At 51.6% G+C, this 23,192-nt stretch overlaps 1 protein-coding gene and 1 long non-coding RNA gene across 5 annotated transcripts; one reads left to right on the top strand and one right to left on the bottom strand.

Annotated features, from left to right (window-relative positions):
- Positions 1-2,549: 2,549 nt before the first annotated feature.
- LOC136403903 (uncharacterized) lies at positions 2,550-17,569 on the top strand. 2 transcript variants are annotated; one of them, XR_010751198.1, is made up of 3 exons: positions 2,550-2,683; positions 13,825-13,927; positions 17,366-17,569. It is a non-coding gene; the product is annotated as an uncharacterized lncRNA (long non-coding RNA). The 2 variants fall into 2 exon arrangements; XR_010751199.1 differs by lacking the exon at positions 2,550-2,683 and adding an exon at positions 5,064-5,192.
- Positions 8,411-21,154, bottom strand: C4H16orf54 (chromosome 4 C16orf54 homolog). Of its 3 annotated transcripts, none has more exons than XM_066383257.1 (4): positions 20,964-21,154; positions 11,251-11,494; positions 10,741-10,948; positions 8,411-10,324 (listed from the first exon to the last, which is right to left on the bottom strand). In XM_066383257.1, the coding sequence occupies exon 4, from the start codon at positions 10,294-10,296 to the stop codon at positions 9,607-9,609; it is 690 nt and encodes a 229-aa protein (XP_066239354.1). In that variant the 5' UTR covers positions 10,297-10,324; positions 10,741-10,948; positions 11,251-11,494; positions 20,964-21,154; the 3' UTR covers positions 8,411-9,606. The 3 variants fall into 3 exon arrangements, with proteins under 3 accessions (XP_066239354.1, XP_066239352.1, XP_066239355.1); XM_066383255.1 differs by having other exon boundaries at positions 11,251-11,508; positions 20,974-21,154; XM_066383258.1 differs by lacking the exon at positions 20,964-21,154 and having other exon boundaries at positions 11,280-11,597.
- Positions 21,155-23,192: the final 2,038 nt, after the last annotated feature.

Below are 23,192 nucleotides of genomic sequence, written 5' to 3'. Positions count from 1 at the left end.
GAGTAAGAAAGCATTGGTCAAGTGTTTAACTGATAGTTTTCTTTTTGAGTGGTAGTAGGTGTTTTACATCAATGACATTTTATATTTGAGGACATGTGACATCAACATGGTATTCAGCTGGAACATTCCACTTGGTCGATGTCCTAGTTGTACGGGTTATTAAGTCTTTGCCTCTCACATCTGGCTATGTTACCACCTCTGGTGGAGATGAGAACCTGTCTGTTCGTCACTTCTTGGGTCCCCCACAGATTTCAGCATGCATCTCCCCCAAATGAAAGTCCTCTATCTGTTTGGTGCTAAACACCTTTTAGGACCTGGTTCCATGGAATTATCAGCTGGGAGAGGACGATTGGTCCAGGGCAGCTGGGACCAGAGCGAGGGTCTGTTGAGGGAGGGAGGTTTGGGGCGGGTGAGGGTCTATGTTCAGAGGTCAGGTTTCCTTCCATGCAGAATCACGACCCAGGGGGCTAAGCAGGGAATCCGAATCCTGCTCCCAGACAGACCTGAGGTCTCGCTCACCTGGGTGGCTGCCACTACCCTTACCCCCTTACCTCGAGCCCGTGGTTCGTCTCTCTCTAACCCCTCTGGGGTGACTCTGTGAGGGACCAGCACATGAAGGCCCCCCCAGGATGAAGGTGGCCCCTGCGGTCCCTTCTCCCAGAAGAGTTCCGTCTGGAGCTGCCTCTCCCCTCCCGGAACCCCGCCTCCTCCGCCCTTTGCCAGGACAGAACCCAGCTCTCCTGCACAAAAGCTGCTTCCCTTGGAGGAACTGAAGACCCGTTCTGCCTTTAAGGGGGTATCCTTCCTCTAGCCCCTTCTCCCTCCCTGGAGACCGGTGAGGGGCCTGGCGAGGGGGCAGACCAGGAAAACAACGAGCTCGTCTCAGATGAGAAAGCCCCAGACAGTCCAAAACCTTAGTCCCCACACACCTGCCACGAGCGGGCTCTGAGAGCAAGGCGCAGGCTCACCTAGCAGAGATGCCAGCCGAAGGGGACGCTGCCTTTGGTAACACCCCAACCTGAAGCGGCCATTTCCACACGACACAGCTCGGAGGTGCCACCGCAGCTGTTCCTGTTCTCTCTAATGCACACCTCCACTCTGCACCTCCCTGTCCTTTCTCCAGGGAGAACATCAACAGCACAGCTAGGCAGCCATCCCTGCCCCAGGGGACTCAGATCCCCGAGCCCTGGCTTCTCAGGCCGGAACAGGGAGAACGGGACCCACATAGAACCGGGGGTACTTCCAGGTGTCAAGACAGGAAGTTGGGACCCACGGAAGAGTTGGGAACTGGAAAGCAAAACACGGGATCCAGGAGTCTCAACCTAAAATGCCCCCAGGACCCAAGCAGATGACGTCAACGGGGGAAGCTGGAAAAAGACAAGGGGGAGTGGAAAACTAACCCTACCAGGCTGAGTCTCCAGCTTGCCCCTGAACCCAGGAATGAGTCAGCCCCAAGTCACCTCCAGAGGAAAAGAGAATGGACCCTGGGCAGGCGAAAGCGACGCGTGCCCTCCTCGCAGGCAGAGCAGATGGCACGGGCGGAGGCTCGGGGGTAGGAACGGCTTGGGTGGTTTGGTCTAAGATTTGCGGCTGGACTCGGAGAGGTGAGATGGCTGGGAGTTGGGCAAGGTCCAGATCACAAAACAGGGTCAGAGGACTTGGACTGGGTCCCGAGAGCAGTCAGCTTGAAGCTGGAAAGCGAGGTGAGCACATTTGCAGTTGGGTCATGTGTGCTGCAGGGAGAGGGGCCGTGGCTGCAGGGAGACTGGGAGGAGGCTGGAGGGGCCCCTCGGAGGGCTGGACAGGGTGCGGCAGTGCGGCTGCAGAGGGAACGTGGGCAGAGGAAGTGGCGTCTGCCAGGGCTCAGAGGGCAGCAGGAGAAGCTGGGCATGGCCGTGGGCGAGGGGGACAGGGAGTGGGTGGCAAAGAGGACTCCCAGCCCCACCTGGCATTGCCCTATTCATCTGGCGACACTTCCGCCTTGCCTGGCCAGCACGGGACCAGCACTGGATGATTTCCTCAGTGTGAAGCCCATGCCCGTTATAACAAATGTGCCCATCAAACCAGGTGCTGCTGTCAGCACAGGACACGTCACCTGCACTGGCTCCCGAGCAGGAGGGGAGCACACTGAGTGCTCTGGCTCAGCACACCTACGTCTCTTCCCGCAGCAAACACTCCCGGGGGCTGGGTGTTAACGTCTCCATTTACCCATTAGGAAACGGGCTTGATGAAATGAAGGGAGCTGCTCAGGGTCAGACCTCAGTGAAGTGGTGGGGCAGGGCCTGCACACCTACCATGTGCTAGGCAATATTCTAGCCACCAGATGTACAACAATGACAACAGACAAAAATCCTGTCCTCACAGAGTTCATATTCTAGTGTGGGGGAGGGGTGGAGTAAGGTGAGAAGAATAGATAATAAAGAAATAAAAAAAAAAAAAAAAAGCCGGAGAATACCAAATGTCAAATCCCCTTACGGTCACCAGAGGGCACTGTGACCGCACCACCTTCCATTTCTCTCATTCCATTTCTCTTTCCAGTTTCCAAAGATAACAGCCGAGGAGGCTATGAATACTCAGTGTAGCGTCTGCTCAGGAAGGAAAGCTGAGAGGGGTGTGCAGCGGCGCCTCCTCCACCTGCTATTTCAGCTTAACCCTCCAGCAGGCCCCCATCCAGTTGCCCAAGGTATCTCAGTGACTTTTCAAGGGCCTGTGTAGTCCAGAGATCACCAAATATATTCACTCACCAATGCTTCCACCTTCTCTATTCACCCACATTCTCACTCCCCTCCATCTACCCGCCTGGCCACCCTCTCCTATGCACCCACTCAGCTTCTATCTATCCTGGTTCTCACCTACCCACCCCATACACCCACCCTCCTTCCATCCACCCATCCCTCCTGCCACACCTCCACCCACCTACCAGCTGGGGCATTCAGCCTACAGCGTCCAGGAAGGCAAGAGGTCAAACCAGACTGACAGTCAGTGAGCGCAGTGGACATGAGTTTTAGAGAGCCAAGGCCGGTGAAAGCTGAGAGCATTTAAAAGTGGCGAGACACTATTAGCCAACCAAACTATCTGAAAGCAATTTGATTTGGGATCTTTAAAAAACCGTGGTATTGTGTGGTGTAGACACATGTATTAATTTATTGGTAACCCTTCAAGACAATGTGGTAGGTAAAATTCCATAAATGTTTCAGCGCCTCAGTACTTTGTTCCAATCACTTCCTGACTAATAGATCATTTTGGCAGTTACTTGGTAACATTTAAGACCTGCTTTCTGGGGCCCTAAGTAGCTCAGCATGTAAGACCACACTACAAAGTGCTGAAGACAGGCTGTGAATGACATCTGTATCAATTGCTGTGCCCATGAGATGTACTTCACATAACATGACTTTCTTTACTCCAGGTAGTAGTGCTCTTTAGGTCACTAGAATCTAGCATGGCGCACCCAGAAACTGATCAGGGGCACAGAGATCCTTTTATATATTTCTAGCCTGGTGGGTCCCTGGGTAACCTGTTTCCTCTTTCCCAACTTAAAGATTCAGAGGCCTTAGCACTAATAGAGAGTGGTCCACAAGTCACCTGCTTCCTGAATTTGGCTCCTTTTTTTTTATTATTATTCAGTGAGAGGAGGGGAGGCAGATTCCAGCAGGTACCCAGACTGGGATCCACCCAGCCAGTGCTCAACTGCTGAGCTTGGGGCCAACTCACTCCAGTCGAACCTTGGCTGCAGGAGGAGGAGGAGGAAGAGGAGGAGGAGGAGGAGAGAGAGAGAGAGAGACAGAGAGAAGGGAGAAGTGAGAAGACAGAAAGGGGAGGGGTGGAGAAGCAGATGGGTGCTTCTGTGTGCCCTGACTGGAATCGAACCCACAACCTCGACGTATTGGGACAACACTCTGGTCTGGCTAGAGCTGACATATCTTTTTTCTATCTCTATGTTTCTGCCTAATGTTTTAAACGTATGGGATACAGTTAGCATAGCTATGTTTATGTTCTCGTCTAACATCTGTATCAGTTCTGGGTTGGTTTTCAGTGATTGATTATTCTGCTGAGTATGGATCGTGTTTGCTGCCTCTTTGCATGCGTGGTAATCTTTGCCTGCCTGCCTGACATTGTGAATTTTACCCTGTCGAACACCTGATATTTTTGTAATCTGTATGATTTGTTAGGCAGGTTCAGAGCAGTGTTCAGTCTCAGAGTTAATTATTTGCTACTACTAAGCCAAGACCTTCCTGAGTACTCCGGCCAGGGCCCTGTGACATTTTCCAGTCTGGCTGGTGGGAAAAGGCCGTGGCCTTGTGTGAACCCTGGGCACACTGCTCCAGTTTTTTTGTTTGTTTGTTTGTTTGTTTTTACAGAGACAGAGAGAGAGTCAGAGAGAGGGATAGATAGGGACAGACAGACAGGAATGGAGAGAGATGAGAAGCATCAATCATTAGTTTTTTGTTGTGACACCTTAGTTGTTCATTGATTGCTTTCTCATGTGCCTTTACCATGGGCCTTCAGCAGACCGAGTGACCCCTTGCTCAAGCCAGCGACCTTGGGTCCAAGCTGGTGAGCTTTGCTCAAACCAGATGAGTCCGCACTCAAGCTGGGGACCTCGGGGTCTCGAACCTGGGTCCTCCGCATCCCAGTCCGATGCTCTATCCACTGCTCCACCGCCTGGTCAGGCCAGTTCTTCACGTAGCTCTTGCCCTGGCCTTAGGTAGTTTCCGCACATGCGTGTGCTGACTGGTTCTCTGGGGAATACTCAGGGGGCCTCTCTACAGATCCCGGGGTTCTCTCTGGCAACTGGCTCTTCTCTACGCCCTGTTCTCCATCGCCTAGCGGTGGCGGCCTCCCTGGCTGCTCAGCTCCACTCCCTGAGCTCCAGAAGTCCTCTGGGGCCCACTTCACTCCCCCACTCTGCCTGCAGTTCGGACATTTTCAAAGCAGCGAGCTGAACCCCCTTCGAGGTCGAGCCTCATTGTTTTCCTTCCTCTCTGGACTTCATCGTCTTCAGTGCTGGGTGTCCACGGGTTTGAAAACCGTTACTTCCCGTATCTCGTCTGGTTTTGTTGTGGCTGTGGTGGCGCTTTCAAGTGGGAGGGTAAACCGGGCCCCTGCTACCCCACCTTGGAGAGAAGTGGGGGTGGGGGGTGTCGGTGTCAGTACTTGAAGCGGCTCCCCGGGTGACTCCAGTGCACAGCCAGGTGAGAACGGCTTCGCAGACCTCTTTCCTCCGCTTGAAGTGTTTTTCTCCATCAAATACAACCTTTGATTATTTCCTTCCCTATGCTGTCTCTGGAGTTTCTGTTTGACGGACAGTGAATGGAATGATTCTGCATCTCTTCACGTTTCTTTCATAGTTTCCATTTCTTTGTCGTTTTGCTCTACATCCTGAGAAAGGTTTAAGACTCTCCCCCCCTTCCTTTGATGAACTTTTCAGTTGGAGAAATTATATTTGTAGTTTCCGGAACTTCCTTTTTCTCCGGTTGCAGTGCCTCCCTAGAAGCCCCTGCTTGTTTTAGGGGTGCGTTAGCATGTTTGCGAGTTGCCTCCGGGGCTGGCTGTTTTGGCCAGTCCTTCTATTCCTTCTGGTGCCACAGTTGGAGGTAGAGACTTGGGGGGTCACCAGGGCATGAGACAGCGATAGAAGCCAAGGGCATCAGTGAGGTTGCCCAGGAAGAATGTGTCGAGGGACAGCAAGCACTCCTGGGCTGACCTCTGAGGAAGGCAGTGGCAAAAGGGCCAGAAAGGCTGGCCGGAGGGCGGGAAGGAAAGGCAGGGATGCAGCGGTGGGGTTCAGCTGCTTTGCACCGGTTCGGCAGAACCGATACCTAATTTTTTGTTGAGTTCGGCGAACCGGTTGTTAAAATGGCACTTGTAATCAGGGGTCTGTCTAAAGTGGGCCCCTGGAAAGCCACCCAATGTGGAAATCACAAATTTACATTCCTTACTCTTTTCTAACATTCATCTGCGCAACAGTGTATATTCTAAGCGCCCATAGTCATGTTCGTTCCGCCCATGGGTGAAAAAAATTGCAAGTGAGGGCGCCAATCAAGAAGCAATATGGAGATAAATCTCAAATAACAGTTATTTGTTTTTTGTCAGGTGGTTTTTTTTTCATTAATATTTTTAAACTTTCTTATAGCAATCTAGTTTTGTAGACCTCTTTTATTATTCTTATTTAAGTAGTAAGTGCATGAAATAATAAACTAACTTTTGCTATATCGGTTTTTTTTATACTTAGAACGGTCCTTAGGGCCGAGGACCGGTTGTTAAGTTCTTTGAGTCCCACCACAGCAGGTATGTGCAGCCACAGCGGGCAAGGGAAGAGGATGTGATGAGAATGGAATCAGAACGTCTAGCGCTGCCGACAGGGGGCTGAGCAGAGTCCTTGATGGAAAGGCCTCAAGGTTGGTGAAAGCGGTTGCAGTGGAATGCTCACAGCTGGACGGAAGCTGTGGCGGGCTGCAGAGTGATGGGGGATGGGAAAGTGCTAGGACGGCCAGGACAGACAGCTCTTCCCAGATGTTGGTCTGCGAAGGAGGTAAGAGGTCATGTTATGTGGTGAGAGACAGAGAATTCGTTGTTGGTTGGCTGGTTGTTTTTAAAGTGGGGGAGATTTGAACTTGTTTATAGAGGAAATAATCTGGGTTTCGGGGGAGGAAGGGGTGATATTGTGAATGTTATAACTGGACAAGCACATCCCTATCATGAAACATCTGGAAATGCTGCATAAAGTCAAGCAGACACCCTTTAAAAGGCAAAAGATTTTTGCTATCTGAAGAGAAACCAGAGTATAAGCAAACATCCTTTTAAATGCACAGCTGGGTTTAAAGAACGCAAGGGGAACCCCCAGGAGCCACACACAAAGAAGAAATTGAAAACTGAGCCTGACCCATGGTGATGAAGTGGATAAAGCACTGACCTGGAACGCTGAGGTCGCTGGTTTAAAACCCTGGGCTTGTCGGGTCAAGGCACATATGAGTAGCAACTAATATAAGTTGATGCTTCCTGCTCCTTCCCCTGATTATTTTATAATCAGTAAATAAAATCTTTTAAAAAAAAAAAAGAAATTTAAAACTGAGCTGTGTGAGCTGTTAGGTGGTTTCACATTCACCAAGCGACTGGCCTTGAGGCCTTGCCTGGGGCACTGAAAACAGAGGCCCCCATATAAAGGTGCACCCTCAGTGAAAGAGCAGGCTAGAGTCCGACCAGGCGGTGGCACAGTGGATAGAGCGACGGACTGGGACATGGAGGACCCAGGTTCAAATCCCCGAGGTTGCCAGCTTGAAGGCTTGAGTACAGCCTCACTAGCTTGAGTGCAGAGTCACTGGCTTGAGCATGGGATCATAGACATGACCCCATGGTACTGGCTTGAGCCCAAAGGTTGCTGGCTTGAGCAAGGGGTCACTCGCTCTGCTGGTGCACCCCCCCCCAGTCAAGACACAAATGAGAAGCAATCGGTGAACAACTAAGATGCTGCAACGAAGAACTGATACTTCTCATCTCTCTCCCTACCTCTCTGTCCCTATCTGTCCCTCTCTGATTCTCTGTCTCTGTCAAAAAACAAAACAAAACAAAAACAAAACAAAACAAAAAAAACAACCCACAAAAAACAAACAAACAAAAAAATGAGCAGGCTAAAGAAAAATCTCCCCATCAGCCCAGGGAGCAAAAAGAACCTTGTCTGTCCCCACCGTCCTGCTGCTGCCGAGCCTTGGGGAGCAGGCAGGTAGCTCTGAGGGCTGCCTCTCTGCCCTGTGTCCCTGGTGGACGGATCCCTCCTCAGGGGCAGAGCCCCCACCACCCAGTCCTGTCAGTTGATGGTGGTCAGAAGTGACACAGTTATCCAGCTCCTAAGTGACAGAGATGGGACAGGAGCTGTGCCTTGTATCAGTTATGTGTCCCTTCCTATCTCCCCCTCCACTCCCACCCGTGCCACTAGAGTGAGCGAGCCCCTGAAAGGCGGGGCCGCCCGCAATGCGAGGGCCACGTGCTGGATGCCGCACCTGGGGAGAAGTCCCTCCGCCCAGGCCGTCTCACCCCCTGCTGCTGCTCCAACCTCAGGCATCCCGGGGGGTGCGGGGGCGGTCCAGGCTCAAGTGCTCCCTGTAGGTGCCGAGCCCGAAGAGCCCGAAGAGCCGAGCCAAGTGTTGGCCTCTGCCCCGCAGAGCTTCCCCGCAGTGCGTGAGCTGTGGAGGGCCTTGGGGCACAAAGTAGCACCAGGTCGCTGCCCCCTGTGCAGCGCACGTCTGTCTCAGTACTTCCGAGGGAGGTGTCAGGGTGGTGGCTGCCACGCCTGACACTTGCTGACTCATCTGGTCCTTTTTCTTTCAACAAAGAAACACCATATCTTTGGGTCAGTGCCTCCAGCAGGGAACAAGGTCTACTTAGAACTTATCTTTGTTTACAGTGTATTTTCATGTTTTATCTTCTATTTATGGCAAGTGATACTGGTTTTCCATTTACAGATGTGAAACAAAAGAGTCCTTTTAAAATAAATGTATTAAGCAAATAGTAAACCAATTTAAAGAAAAATATAAAGTAAATAACAGTACAGGTGGTAAACTGATAAGGCAAAACCCCTCAGTCATCACTGCAGTTTGGAGTCAGACCTCGGAAAATGAAAACTGTGGCCTCTCGCCGGCCCCCCCCTGCTCCCAAAGAGGTCAGCTGATAGGACAGACGGCTACAGGGCCAAGGACGTTTGGGGGCTCCGTCTCTCCGGGGCGGGGTGTTGGAAGTAAGTCTGCCTGGGGGAAACTGTCTCTCCAGAACACTCCAGCAAACGGGGAGGGCAGAGGGCGGGAGGCTGCGTGTGGGAGCGGCCCAGCAGGGACTGCGCTCCTTCCCACCTCGGCTGGACGCCAGGTCTCCTTGGCCCCGCCTCCCTCACCACAGCGGGCTAAGGGTCAGAGGCCAGGGATGTGTCAGCCTTCAGCGGACGAGGACGGGCAGAGGGCTTCTTTGACTCTAGGTTCCGGCTGAAGGCAAGAGAGGGCCTCCCCAGCTTGGCTCCCCGAGGTCGCTGCTGTGAGCTGAGGGTCCAAGTCGCAGTTCAGATATAATCAGATGTTCCTTTGTCTGGTCTTGACCTCTCTTTCTGTGTGTTCCTGGAGGGATGATTGGTGGCTGTGGAAGCTGGATTCCTGCCATCTCCTCCTAGCAGAACTGACGAGCGCCATCCACACTCTCAGTCTGTTCTTCCACATCCACGGGATCCCTTCCCTGCGATCCTGGCGTCTTCGGTGCACAATGAGGGAAGGTGGGAGCCGCTGCGATGATGCTACCTCACGCTTGTCTAGTACCTTAAGTTCTTAATCAGGAAGGTGATGTTGGCAGCTCTGGCCCAGAGTGGGCCCACCTCCAGTTCCCCGCACGCAGCCCTCCCCTGCCCCGCCCCCCAGGCCGCTAAGCAGAGGCAGCTCCGCCCACACCCAGCGGCCCACACCGGGGTCCAGCTAAATTGAAGTCCAGATGTGAAAGGCCCAGGGCATTCTTCCCTGGCCTCAGGTGTGAGCTGGGTTCCCAGGCTGGAGCCTCAGGGTCTTAAGGTCTCTCTGAGGGTGGGTCTTCCTGACAGGTCTCTGGGAGGCCAGTCCTCCGGGCTCTGAGGACTCAGAAACCCACGCTGGTCCGGCCTTCACGCCTCCAGAAAGCCGAGATCTGCTCCAGGGTGACCCGAGGCTGGAGGCCCCACTCAGGGTCAGGGCTACCTGGCCGCTGCCTTTGCGCCTGGGGGCCCCCCAGGTTCACACTGGCCTCTGGCCTCTGTTCCAGCTCAGCCCAGCTCACCAAGCCCGGGGCCTGGGGCCTTCCCTCCCAGGCCTGGGGCCCCCAGAAGCTGCTTCTCGCTGGGGCCTTGGGCGGGGTTTGGGGGGCTAAGAAGCTGGCAGGAGAGCGTGGAGCTGAAGGGGCAGGTGGAGCTGTTGCCCGGGCCTCCAAGGTGCCCCCGGGGGTAGGGGGGTCTGGGGCGTGGTCCAGCAGCAGAGGGACCGCAGAGCCGTACCAGTCCTCGGAGCGCTCGCGGGGCGTGCCTGTGGGCTCGATCCACAGCTCTCCGCCAGGGCGCCAGACCAGGGTGGGCGTCTGGAGGCTGGGGTCTGGGCGCAGAGCGCGGCGGAACAGGCGCTCGGCCAGCACGGCGGTGGTGAGCAGGAAGACGGCGGCCAGGGCGGCCAGGGCCAGCATGATGGGGATGCAAGGCCCGCAGGGCAGCGGGGGCCACGGGGCTGGCTCGGTTGCAGGCGGCTCGGTTGCAGGCGGCCCCGCCATGTGCCCAGGGGGCTGCTCTGGAGTCCCAGGCATCCGCAGGGGTCCGGAGGGAGAGCGAGACCTGGAGGGGGAGAGAGGCAGCAAGTGCCCAGACAGGACTAAGAAGAGACAGGGCAGGGGCAGGGAGCCTGGCCTGAAACAGACCCAGGCAGGGACAGGAGCAGCGGGAACCCAGAAGGGGCTAGAGGAGTCAGACGGGGTGGGGGAGGGGCAGCACCCGCAGGCCTGCAGCCTGGCCCTCCGGCTCAGAACCCCCAGCCCCCTCTCAGGAGTCAGACCCCCACCCAGATTCCGGGTCATCAGACAACGCTCTGAGGATCCCAAGAGTGTCCTCCTTCTGTCCCCCCAGCCTCTCTAAGGGCCCCAGGGTTGTCTTTCCTCGGCGTCCTGAGCCGCTCAGGCCCTGCAGGCCTGCCGAGAGGAAGTGGCGGGCGCTGTTCCCGGGGCTCCCACCTGCAGGGGCTCCCGCACCCTCACCTCAGTCTTCCTGAGGGGCCTCGGCGGCTCCTCTCTGCTGTCAGCGGCTCTTCCCTTCCCCGTGCCTAGGGAGGGCGCAGGGCAGTGGCGGAGATGCGGCGGAAGGGAGGGCACCACTTGTTGCTGGCAACTGTGCCCCAACTCCCCTGCCCTGAGGAGTGTTTCCAAGGCAACCTGGGGGGATGTGGTCACTGCGGTGGGGCGGTTCCTGGCAAGAGAGGTGGGGCCGGAATGGGCAGTGGCTCTGTTGAACTCAGTGTCACTTCAGTCAGTCCCCAGAATATTAACCCAGAGGCCAAGAAAGAGGAGAAAGAGACGCGCCCCATCCGTTACCCTCCCCCACCGCAGCACCATGGCGCCTCCTTCCCATGGCCTGCTGGTGGGTGTCGCCCTGTCCCTGTCCTGCCAGCGCCCACCACAGCTGCCCCTGCCATCCTGCCTCCGCGTGCCCTCCTGCTTGGCCTAGCCTTCTCTTTTCTTTTCGTGAAAATACTCTCCATGTCTTCAGACCATTTAGCCCCAGTTTGGTTAAAACACACCTGTGAGGTGAGGCTTGGGTAGCAATAATGTCAAGGCTCTGGGAAGAGCACAGGGTCAAAAACAGGCTTGAGCATGTTTCCAAGACTCCAGACATCGGCCATCTTGGCTCCTTTCTCCTGTTGCTGAGGCTGGAAGGAGCCCGTGTCGGAAGGTGATGGAGTGTCATCAGCTCCAGGACTGGAGTCCTTTCAGATTGTCCAGTTTGACTTACTCACTGACAGATGAGCCCTAAATAAGGGAGGCGTCATGCCCAAAGTCACACAACCCATGCATGTGGGCGGGACAAGGGAAGTGTAGATATAAATTCCCGGTCTGCTCCCCGAACATAACACAACCCAAAATATGCTAATATTTTGTTTTGCAAAATGATAGCCCTTTAGTGTGAAAGACTACAAAGCTATGTGGAAATGTTACTGTCTTACAAAAGGTGGTCACAAGGGCAGGCTGACTCAGACCACTCGGCCCTGGTGGTTGTGAGAAAAAGGTCAAAGGGCACAACAGGCAAAGGGTGGGAGAAGGTGGAAATGAAGAGGCCGGTGGTTCTGGGCCTTGTGACATGCAGAATCCTGAAGACACCAGCATTTGATGAGATTATAAGGCTTAAAATAAAATCTGAACTTAATACCACTGAATTGGAGAGTTAAAAATGACTAAGACGAGCCTGGCCTGTGGTGGCGCAGTGGATAAAGGATCAGCCTGGAATGCTGAGGTCGACACTTCGAAACCGTGGGCTTGCCCGGTCGAGGCACATGCGAGAAGCAAGCAATGAACAACTGAAGTGAAGCAACTATGAGTTGATACTTCTCACTTGCTCTCCCATCTCTCTCTTCTCGCTGCAAAGTCAATAAATAAAATCTTTAAGATTTTTTAAAAATAAGAATTTAAAGATCATTAATTTGAAAAATGGTTAAAACAGTACATTTTATGGTATATATATTTATGACAATAAAAATGTTTTTTGCCCTGGCCAGTTGCTCAGTGGATAGAATGTCTGCCCAGCATATGGAAGTCCCAGGTTCAATTCCCGGTCAGGGCACACAGGAGAAGCCACCATCTGCTTCTCCTCCTTTCCCTTTCCCCTTTCTCTCTCTCTCTCTCTCTCTCTCTCTCTCTCTCTCTCTCTCTCTCTCTCCCCCCCCTCCTGCAACCATGGCTTGATTGATTCCAGCCTCTGAGGATGGCTTCCTGGAGCCTCAGACTCAGGTACTAGAAATAGCTTGGTTGCGAGCATGGCCCCAGATGGGCACAGCATCGGCCCCAGACGGGGGTCACTGGGTGTATTCTGGTCGGAGCACATGTGGGAGTCTCTCTATCTCCCCTCTTCACTTAAATTTTTTTTTTTTTTTTTAGTATTTTTCCAAAGCTGGAAACGGGGAGGCAGTCAGACAGACTTCCGCATGCGCCCAACGGGGATTCACTCGGTATGACCACCAGGGAGCGATGCTCTGCCCATCCTGGGGTGCCGCTCTGCCACAACCAGAGCCACTCCAGCGCCTGAGGCAGAGGCCACAGAGCCATCCTCAGCGCCCGAGCAAACTTTGCTCCAGTGGAGCCTTGGCTGTGGGAGGGGAAGAGAGAGACAGAGAAGAAGGAGAGGGGGAGGGGTGGAGAAGCAGATGGGCGCCTCTCCTGTGTGCCCTGGCCGGGAACTGAACCCGGGACTCCCACATGCCAGGCCGACGCTCCACCACTGAGCCAACCGGCCAGGGCCTTCACTTAAATTTTTTTAAAAAGGAAATTTTGACACATTATTATATACAACATGGATGACCCTCTAGAGTAGGGGTAGTCAACCTTTTTATACCTACCTCTCACTGTTGTATCTCTGTTAGTAGTAAAATTTTCTAACCGCCCACCGGTTCCACAGTAATGGTGATTTATAAAGTAGAGAAGTAACTTTACTTTATAAAATTTATAAAGCAGAGTTACAGCAAGTTAAAGCATATAATAATAATTACTTACCAAGTACTTTATGTTGGATTTTTACTAAGTTTGGCAGAATAAATCTTTATAAAACAACTTACTATAGTTAAATTTATCTTTTTATTTATACTTTGGTTGCTCCGCTACCGCCCATCATGAAAGTTGGAACGCCCACTAGGGGGCAGTAGGGACCAGGTTGACCACCACTGCTCTAGAGCATTCTGCTCAGTGAAATAAGCCAGTCACAAGGGACAAATACTGTATGATTCTCCTTACATGAAGTCCCTAGAGTAGTCAAACTCATAGAGACAGAAAGTGGAATAATGTTAGCCATGAGCTGGGGCCGGGGGAGGTCGGGGAGTTAGTGTTTTATGGGTGTAGAGTTTCAGTTTGAGAAAATGAAAAAGTTCTGAAGACAGATGGTGCTGATGGTTGCACGACAAGGTAGATACACTTAATGCCACTAAACTATACCGATACGTCATTAAAATGGTAAATTGTATGTTATGTATACTTAACCACATTAAGAAATTTAAATAATAATATAGAAATGGAAAGAGATAGAAGAAATTATTCCCCACCATCTCCTCACTCCCAAATAAATCTGCTCTCCTTTTATAGGCTCTGCAGGGTGGGGACCAGCACCCAGGCGGCCTGACTCCCAGGTTTCTCGCACTCCCCCACCCAAGAACGTCTGAAAAAACAAGTCAGGAAGTTACTGAAGGTGCGTGTGCAATGGAGAAGTAAGTCTCTGGGTCCGAAGCATAGGAAACAGGTGTTGAGGGGGAGTGTGCTGGATTGTGGGGGGTGCTCCTGGGCCAGGTGTTCAGGGAGGATTTGGCTGCGCCCGGAGCCAGCGAGGAAAAGCTTCCTTTCTTTGCAGGCTTGGCAGCTGGCTGTTCGCTGCCACGCAGAGTTCTGTCCCTGGTGCGCTTGGCTCTAAGTCTTTGCGGTGGTTTTAAAACATGTCTGCACATTCCTTAACTTGACACTCCTGTCCCAAGATTGGGTCTAAGTGGAGGACCCAGGTTCAAAACCCTGAGGTCGCCGGCTTGAGCACGGGGTCACTGGCTTGAGTGTGGAATCATAGCCCAAGACACCTGCAGGTGCCCTGGTTAAAGACCCAGCTAGGGTCCCAACTGACTCGCGGCCCGCCGAACAATTTTGTGCGGCCCGCAGACTAATCCACGAAGTTCAAAATATTTTGGATAAAATTAAGTAAGCCTAGGGGCCTACTTGTATTTTTCATTTCTCTAGCATCCTAGCTAGATATTAGCTTAGTTAATAGCAGTTGTGATGTGAACTACAGTTTCTGGTCGTTTTGTGACACTGAAAAGTGTTGCGTAACAGTTGCCTTTTGTAGACCTAGTGCGGCCCGCCAAACGGCTGTGATCTTGCTCTGCGGCCCACATGCTGAGTTGAGTTTGAGACCCCTGGTCTAATCTCTGCCTCTTGGGTATAGGCTGGGCTTGGTGACTCACTCCAATTGAGTACCAGCCAGAGTGACAGCATGGTTTCCAAGGCTAGGTTTTAAAAAAAGAATAGAGCTTCCACTCAACTTGGGCACTCTCCACCCCTGCCACTCGATGAATGCCCTTGGAGCCCAGTGGCCATGTGTGAGGAAGCCCAAGACACCTGCAGGTGCCCTGGTTAAAGACCCAGCTAGGGTCCCAACTGACAGTCCACCACCCAGCCTCTTCACGAGCAGCTCTTTAGATGACCCCAGCCTCAGCCTTCCAGACACTTCAGCTGATGCCAAGTGGAGCAGAAATGGGCTATCCCCCCTCCTGGGCCCTGCCTGAACATGGACTTATGAGAAAAATAAATATTTTAGGGTTGGGGCGGGTGAGGAGGAATACAGCAGCAACAAGAGCATTGGCTTGGTTAAGAAATACAGCAAAAGCCTGACCAGGCAGTGGTGCAGTGGATAGGGCATCGGACTGGGAAGTGGAGGACCCAGGTTCAAAACCCTGAGGTCGCCGGCTTGAGCACGGGGTCACTGGCTTGAGTGTGGAATCATAGACATGACCCCATGGTCACTGGTTTGAGTTCAAAGGTCACTGGCTTGAAACCCAAGGTCTCTGGCTTGAGCCCAAGGTCACTGGCTTGAGCAAGGGGTCACTCGGTCTGCGATAGCCCCCTGGTCAAGGCACATATGAGAAAGCAATCAATGAACAGCTGAAGTGCCGCAATGAAGAATTGCTGCTTCTCATCTCTCTCCCTTCTTGTCTGTCTGTCCCTATCTGTCCCTCTCTCTGTCTCTGTCACACACACACACACACAAAAGAAATACAGCAAGTGATTCAGTAATGCCTTCCCCCAGCTGAGATCCACCAGCCCTGCGCTGTCCAGTACAGAAGCCATTAGCCATATGTGGTTCTTCAAATAAAATAAAATATTCAGTTCTTCAGTCTCATTAATTACATTTCAAGTTCTTGGTCAACACATGCAGCTAGCGGCTGCTGTATTGCGGCACAGCTATGGACGTTTCCGCCACCACAAGAAGCTGCGTGGGACAGTACTGCATTAGAACCCCGCCGCCTGCCCCAGCAGGCTGAGGACGACAGGTCAGCACCCCTGGGGCGCACACAGAATGCAGACTCTCAGGCTCTGCCCACACTGCTGAATCAGAGGCTGCCTCTTATCCGGGTGTGCTGGTGATCTGTAGGCACATGAACGTTCAAAAAGCTGGGCACTAGCCTGCCTTGGAGACCCCCGGGGAGCTTTTTATTTTATTTATTTATTTTGAGAGAGAGAGAGTGAGAAAAAGGTAGGGAGAGAGATGAGAAGCATCAACTCTTCGTTGTGGCACCTTGGTTGTTCGTTGATTGCTTTCTCATATGTGCCCTCACTGTGGGTGAGGGGGTCCACGAGACAGCAACCTTTGAGCTAGCGACCATGGGGTCATGCCTATGATCCCACACTTAAGCCAGCGACCCCGCGCTTAAGATGGTGAGCCTTCACTCAAGCCAGTGGCCTCTAGGTTTTGAACCCGGTTCCCCAGCATCCAGGCTGACGCTCTATCCACTGCACCACCACCTGGTTAGGCTGAGGGAGCTTTTTAAAAAGCCTAAATCATCTGAGGTGGGATAGACATCAGTTGTCTTTAAGACTTTGCAGATGATTCCAATTTGAACCAAGATTGAGAACCATTGCTCTAGTCCATATCTCCTGGGGTCCAACAGCTTCTGCCCTGTAGTGGGCATCTGCTGGAGTATTTGACCAGCACCGCTGTTTGAGGAATTGTCTTTCTTGAATGGTTGCAGCAAGAGCTGTCACATTTGTACAATGTCACCTCCACCTAATCTTGAGTCACTAGGTTGATGCCTGAGGCATGCTGGACTAATTACCGTGGTTCTTTCGCCAGGAGTTTCGAGACTGTCTGACTCTCTGGGTGATTGAATCTGTCAGAGGTGCGCATTGGGAACTGTCAGTGGTCGCTCTCCCAGCACTCGACTCGGAGAGTGGAAGGAGCCAGCCAGCAGAAAGGAGCACTGGAGAGAGAGATTTCTGATGGTGGGTTTGTTTTTTTTGTTTTTTGGGTTTTTTTTTTTTACAGAGACAAAGAGAGAGTCAGAGAGAGGGATAGACAGGGACAGACAGACAGGAACGGAGAGATGAGAAACATCAATCATTAGTTTTTCGTTGCGCATTGCGACACCTTAGTTGTTCATTGATTGCTTTCTTATATGTGCCTTGACCGTGGGCCTTCAGCAGACCGAGTAACCCCTTGCTCGAGCCAGTGACCTTGGGTCCAAACTGGTGAGCTTTTTGCTCAAACCAGATGAGCCCACACTCAAGCTGGCGACCTCGGAGTCTCAAACCTGGGTCCTCGGCATCCCAGTCCGACTCTCTATCCACTGTGCCACTGCCTGGTCAGGATCTGATGGTGTTTTGAGTCCCTGCTTTCACTTCCTTTCCAAAGCCCAGCTTTATTCCTGTCCTTGGGTAACTGTGTCCTTATAATACATTTTCTTTTGTGCCTAATAGTTTGGGTTAAGTTTCTATGACTTGGCCCTAGCCAGTTGGCTCAGTGGTAGAGCATCAGCCTGGTGTGTGGATGCCCCAGGTTTGATCCCTGGTCAGGGCACACAGGAGAAGCATCCATCTGCTACTCCACCCCTCCCCCTCTCAGTTATCTCTCTCTCCTCTCCTCCTGCAGCCATGGCTCCATTAGAACAAGTTGTCCCAGACACTAAAGATGGCTCCATGGCCTTTGCCTCAGGCACTAAGAAGAGCTTGGTTGATGAGCAATGGAGCAACATCCCAAATAGGCAGAGTATCACCCCCTGGTGGGCTTGTTGGGTGTATCTTGGTCAAGGTGCATGCGGGAATCTGTCTATTTGCCTCCCCTTCTCTCAATGACTTACAAAAAAAGTTTTGTTACTTGTAACCCCCAAAATGCTCATTTATATAATTCTGGGTCTTTTAACTATGTTTCAGAACAGAATTTCCAACTAGATTCCAGAGGTGACTCAAAGTTAAGTAAAAAACAGCTTTATTATTATTGTACTGTATAATACATTTCTTTTTTTGTACTTTCATATATTTGTGTAATATTTTATAATAAAAGTCTTTTTTTTTGCAAAAGCCGTCTCTCCCTCTAAGCTTTTTTGTATCTATATGAACTAACAGCATCATGAGCTCCCAGTTTGCTGACCTAGAAATGTATGGACTAACCTGAAGTCTCTTCTTCTCACCCCTTTCTGAAGCCAACTGGTCTGGGTGACTCTATATGTGAAACACCCTTCTCATCCCCTCGGCCACCACCTTATTCTGGTTCTCACTCTCTGTCTTAACATCCTCCTGTTGTGGTTTCTCTTACTTTCCTTTCTCCCCCATCCTGGTTCTTTTCCAGGTTAATATTTTAAAAAGACAGTTCTGATTCTATCACCTTTTTGCTCTAAAATGTTTGAGGGAGTACTGTCATCAACAAGATCAAGTTGACATTCCTTGGCTAAGCACACAAGACCTTCCCAGTCTGGCTCCAAACCTACCTCTCTAGCCTCACACACAAACTCAGGCTCCCTGAGCCTACTGTCTGCCTTCCTCATGTGTGCTATTTGTTTATTTACTTACTCATCCACCTCCAATAAAAGCCCAGGGATGTGACACTTTACTGGGTGCTGGGAAACAGCCTCTTTCCCCTTGAGATTGGAGCCCCTCTAGCTGGCCAACTTTAACTAGTCTGTCAAGACTGTTAAAGCACCGTTTCTTTGGGAAGCCTTCTGTGACTTCTCCAAGGACTGGGGTCCTCTTTGTAGTGGGTGGAAACGGTGAGCAGGGAAGGCTTGCCAGGAGTAAATGCTGCTCATTTTTCACCCTGGATCTCCTAAAGCAGTGGTCCCCAACCTTTTTTTTTGGGCCATGGACCGGTTTAATGTCAGAAAATATTTTCACGGACCGGCCTTTAGGGTGGGACGGATAAATGTATCACGTGACCAAGATAAGAGTCAAGAGTGAGTCTTAGACGGATGTAACAGAGGGAATCTGGTCATTTTTAAAAAATAAACCATCGTTCAGACTTAAATATAAATAAAATAGAAATAATGTAAGTTATTTATTCTTTCTCTGAGGACCGGTACCAAATGGCCGACGGACCAGTACTGGTCCATGGCCTGGGGGTTGGGGACCACTGTCCTAAAGGGTGATTTCAGACCAGATCGGGCACGTTCAGGGTGGTATGGCTGTCGATCTAAAGGGTGATTTCATTTCTGGGCTCCCAAGGAAAATGGTGAAGAACCAACCAAGATGGATTGGCCTGGACTTCCAAAAACAGCAGCCACGCCAGGTCGACTAGCAGATGCATCCTGCTGGACACCTAATTTTCGGGAAGAGAAGCCAGTGTGGATTGGAGTGTGTGTAGATGGGAGTGCTCCCACGCGTGTGTGTGCGTGTGCTGTGCTCTTGTGTGCGGGCGTGTCAGAATCCCTGATGATGAGCTGAATGGAGCTGCAGTCTGGGGCACAGCTCTGATTATGTTCTGGGCAGTCTGGCTACTCTCATGTGTGGAGCCCCCTTCAGCACTGAAACACAAACTGTCCACCCTAAACTGAGTTGGGGACATTTTGGCTACTAGTTAAATTGCAAATCCAAGCAACATGTATTGAATATCTACTATGGGACACATGCAGGGATTCAACAGTGAACAGTCAGACATGAGCCCTGCACTTGTGGGGCTTGCCTGGGGAGTAAGCAACCAAACATGTGTAGACCGGAACGTTGGAGGAAAGCCAAAGCCCCGAGGGGCTTTCTGTTCCCGTCCTGAGGGAGTGAAGGTGGAGACCAAGCCCTCGTGACTGAAAGCAGTCGCGCCCAGGGAAGGCCCAAGGACGTCGTGGTGTGTGGCCCTGCTGGAGCTTTCTGCAGTCAGGAACCAGACAGCAGATGGTGTGGTGTTATGTCTCAGAAAGGGCAAGAGCAATCTAATCAGTTTTGCCAAACAATAATAAAATTGTACACTGTATTCTATTTGTTAGTTTCTTACGCATGATGTCATGTTTCTGCTTAATGAATTAGAATAGATAACTGATCTCTCCAAGGCACCTCAATCCTGGAGAGATTGGGGTCCTCCACCTGCAGTGTTGTTGCTGCCTCATTCCTTTGCGGCTCCTTTTCATGAGACCCTGAATACTAACAACACGGGATCGTGTGTGTGTGTGTGTGTGTGTGTGTGTGTGAGAGAGAGAGAGAGAGAGAGAGAGAAAGAGAGACAGACAGACAGACAGACAGGGACAGATAGATAGGAAAGGAGAGAGATGAGAAGCATCAACTCATAGTTGCAGCTCCCTAGTTGTTCACTGATTGCTTTCTCATACGTGCCTTGACTGGAGGGCTCTAGCTGAGCCAGTGACTCTATATTCAAGCCAATGACCTTAAACTTCAAGCCAGTGACCTTGGGCTCAAGCCAGAGCCCATGGGGTTATGTCTATGATCCCGTGCTCAAGCCAGCAACCCTGTGCTCAAGCTGGCAACTGCGCTCAAGGCCGCAACCTTGAGGTTTTAAACCTGGGTCCTCAGTATCCCAGGTTGATGCTCCATCCACTGTGCCACCATCTGATCAGGCAAAGATTCTAACCTCAAAAGCTGTAAAAAATGATAAGAATGAATTAAAAGGTCACCTCTTTGGGGACATCTGGGGAGGTGGAAGGCACCTGGGCTTTGGAACAGGTCAGCCCTGGGATTAAATCTGAGCTGCCTCGCTCAATAGCTGTGAGATCCTTGGCAATCTACTTAATTTGTGTCTGCATCTCTGTTTTTCACAAATCATCAACTTGAAGGACTGTTGGGAGGATAATATTAGACAGTTTTATCCAAAGCACCTCGTACAGTAGGCATTCCGCACTTGGGTCCTCTTCCACCTTCATTTACCACTGCTTCTCATCTTTGAGAGATCATAAAGGATTTGCCCCCTCATATTAGGGACCCACGTTAAATCTTGATACCATTCAAGACTGCTCTGCGTTGACCGTCAGACTCTAGGCTCTGAGCCTTACTTGTCTCCCACTCTACCTGCTGGTCCGTCTTACTGACACTTCCTCTTCCTGGCATCCATCCCTGACTACTCACCCTCCCCCACCCCACTCCACTTCCTGCATACCCTTGATTGTATACTGCATTGCTGCAGCCCCTCTCTCTCCTGCACTTGTCCACATGGTCCTTCTGCCACCCCTTCCTCATAAATCGTTTTCCCTGGACCAATATGACCACTTCCTTTGGTCCTACACCAGGTCAGTAAGTTCTGTTGGAGAAAATCACACAGCTCACCACCTTTACTGTCTCCAGTGTCACCTGGTCCCTTAGTCATCCATCCTGTAACATGGATCTGGGCAAGTTTCTCTTCCTTATGACCTAGAGTTGCTCTTCCAAACCACTCACAGCTTCCCTGAAGAGCTCTGCTCGACTCCAACAGTTCTCTCCATTAGCCAATAGCCTCTTCTCTCTCCATGAAGAAAGCAGAAGCTCTTCCTTGTTGATTCCCAGCCGCCAAGAGTGGGGTTGGCCCCCTCTACCCCTAGCCACACCCTAGCAAGTGTAGATTAGTAATCAGAAAATAAACATCGTGTTCAGCTCTTGGCTCCACTCATGGCTTGCCCGGGGAGTCTTCTTGGCCTTCTCCAGTCCCTATAGCCCTGTCTGCCCTGATACTTCCGTTCTGTAGTGAAGGAAGGTGTGTCCCACTCTGTCCCCTCTGCTGACCTTCCTTGTTCAGATATCTCTGCTCCTCCTATGCTACTGCTCCTGGCCATAATTGATTGTGCACCTTCTATATGCCTAGCAATTTGCTAAACACGTGTTTATATCTCATTTAAAGTTCTCAAATACCCTCTGAAGTGGATCTTATCCCTCCTTTACTAACAAGGCTCAGAGACTCTAAGTAACTTGTCCAAGATAAATAAATGGCAGAAGTGGACCTCAGCCAGCTTCTGTTTTCTTTTTGTTTGTTGGTTGGTTTATTTATTTTATTTATTTTATTTTTTTATTTTTTTGTATTTTTCCAAAGCTGGAAACGGGGAGGCAAACAGACTCCCGCATGCGCCTGACCGGGATCCACCCAGCACACCCACCAGGGGGCGATGCTCTGCCCATCTGGGGCGATGCTCTGTTGTGGCCAGAGCCATTCTAGCGCCTGAGGCAGAGGCCATGGAGCCATCCTCAGTGCCTGGGCCATCTTTGCTCCAATGGAGCCTCGGCTGCGGGAGGGGAAGAGAGAGACAGAGAGGAAGGAGAGGGGGAGGGAACATCTGTTCCTGTATGTGCCCTGACTGGGGATTGAACTGGCATCCTCTGTGCTTCAGGCTGATGCTCTAACCAGCCAGGGCCAGCTTCTCTTTTCACTCTGCAGTCCTGGCATCTATAACCAAGTTTCCTGGCCAGGGGCAGGCCCCTCATTCCCTGCGTGTGCCTGGCTACTTTGGAGCCGAGGGTCCAGCTCACTGGTGGCAGTCTGCAGAGCTGTGGCCGCAGGGAAGGCTGTCCCTCACGTGTGGCTCTGAGCAGCACTAGGTCAGACTTCGTCTCCATTTCCAAGTGCCCTCTAGAAGTGCCTTTGATTCTAGCTCTCTCTGCCCGTGTGTCAGTGATCTGTGGTTAGATGAGCATTTTGCCCTTATTCTTTTATGAATTGAGTGGATACGAAAAAGTGCCAGCGCTAGGGAAAAGATAGGAAATCTCTGAGGTTCGGTGCAATAGGAACAAAGTGGAGAAGTGCTACGGATGCGGAAGTCAGTGGCTCTGGCCTCAGCTGGGCCTCAGCTGGACACGCGCCGGGCCTCAGTCGCTCAGCACCGTATCCAACTGAGGAAAAAGAACACGATGGAAGCATATGTGTGGAGTGCTAGCAATTCACGAATTAGGTTGATAACTAAAACATCAGGGATGGTTTTATGGTTTTCTCGTTTCTACAGGATATCCTTGGGATTTCCACTTTCCTTAGAGTGAGACCGGTGCTCACTCAATTTGCACAGAAACAATTCGTTGGCATTCACCACAGCCACGTGCCCTGGGGCTTTGCTTAGCCTTGGCCATTCAATTCTCACAACAACCCTGAGAAGTAGGCACAGATCTCTCTCTCTCTCTCTCTCTCTCTCAAGATGAGAAGACAGGAGCAGAGAGAAATGAAGTAACTTGCCCGGGCTCCTGCACGGTGGCAGCTGGGTCCCCACACAGCCTCTGCTCTTTGCCCTCATGCCACTGGCTGGCTCAGCGCACCTGGGGGACGCCATGTGTGACAGCAGATGACTGACTTGCATGTGATAACAGAAAGGAGACCAAACCTACTGTATTTTTAGATAACTTCTTCCTGAAGGAGTGCGTCCTGGTAGTATGCTCTCAGCTCCCGCCCACTCCGGTCTCAGCTCGTCCAGCAGACAGGAGCCCTGGATCTGGCTGAGTCCAGCCAGCCCAGATGCATGGGGACTGCGTCCTTCAAAGATTACGTTGTCATAGGTTTAGAAAGCGAATATTCTTTGTGAGAAAGGAAAGCTAAA

This window comes from Saccopteryx leptura, chromosome 4 (genome assembly GCF_036850995.1).
Source record: "Saccopteryx leptura isolate mSacLep1 chromosome 4, mSacLep1_pri_phased_curated, whole genome shotgun sequence".
Classification (NCBI taxonomy): Eukaryota; Metazoa; Chordata; class Mammalia; order Chiroptera; family Emballonuridae; genus Saccopteryx; species Saccopteryx leptura.
This window is presented reverse-complemented; position numbering and strand designations above follow the sequence as displayed.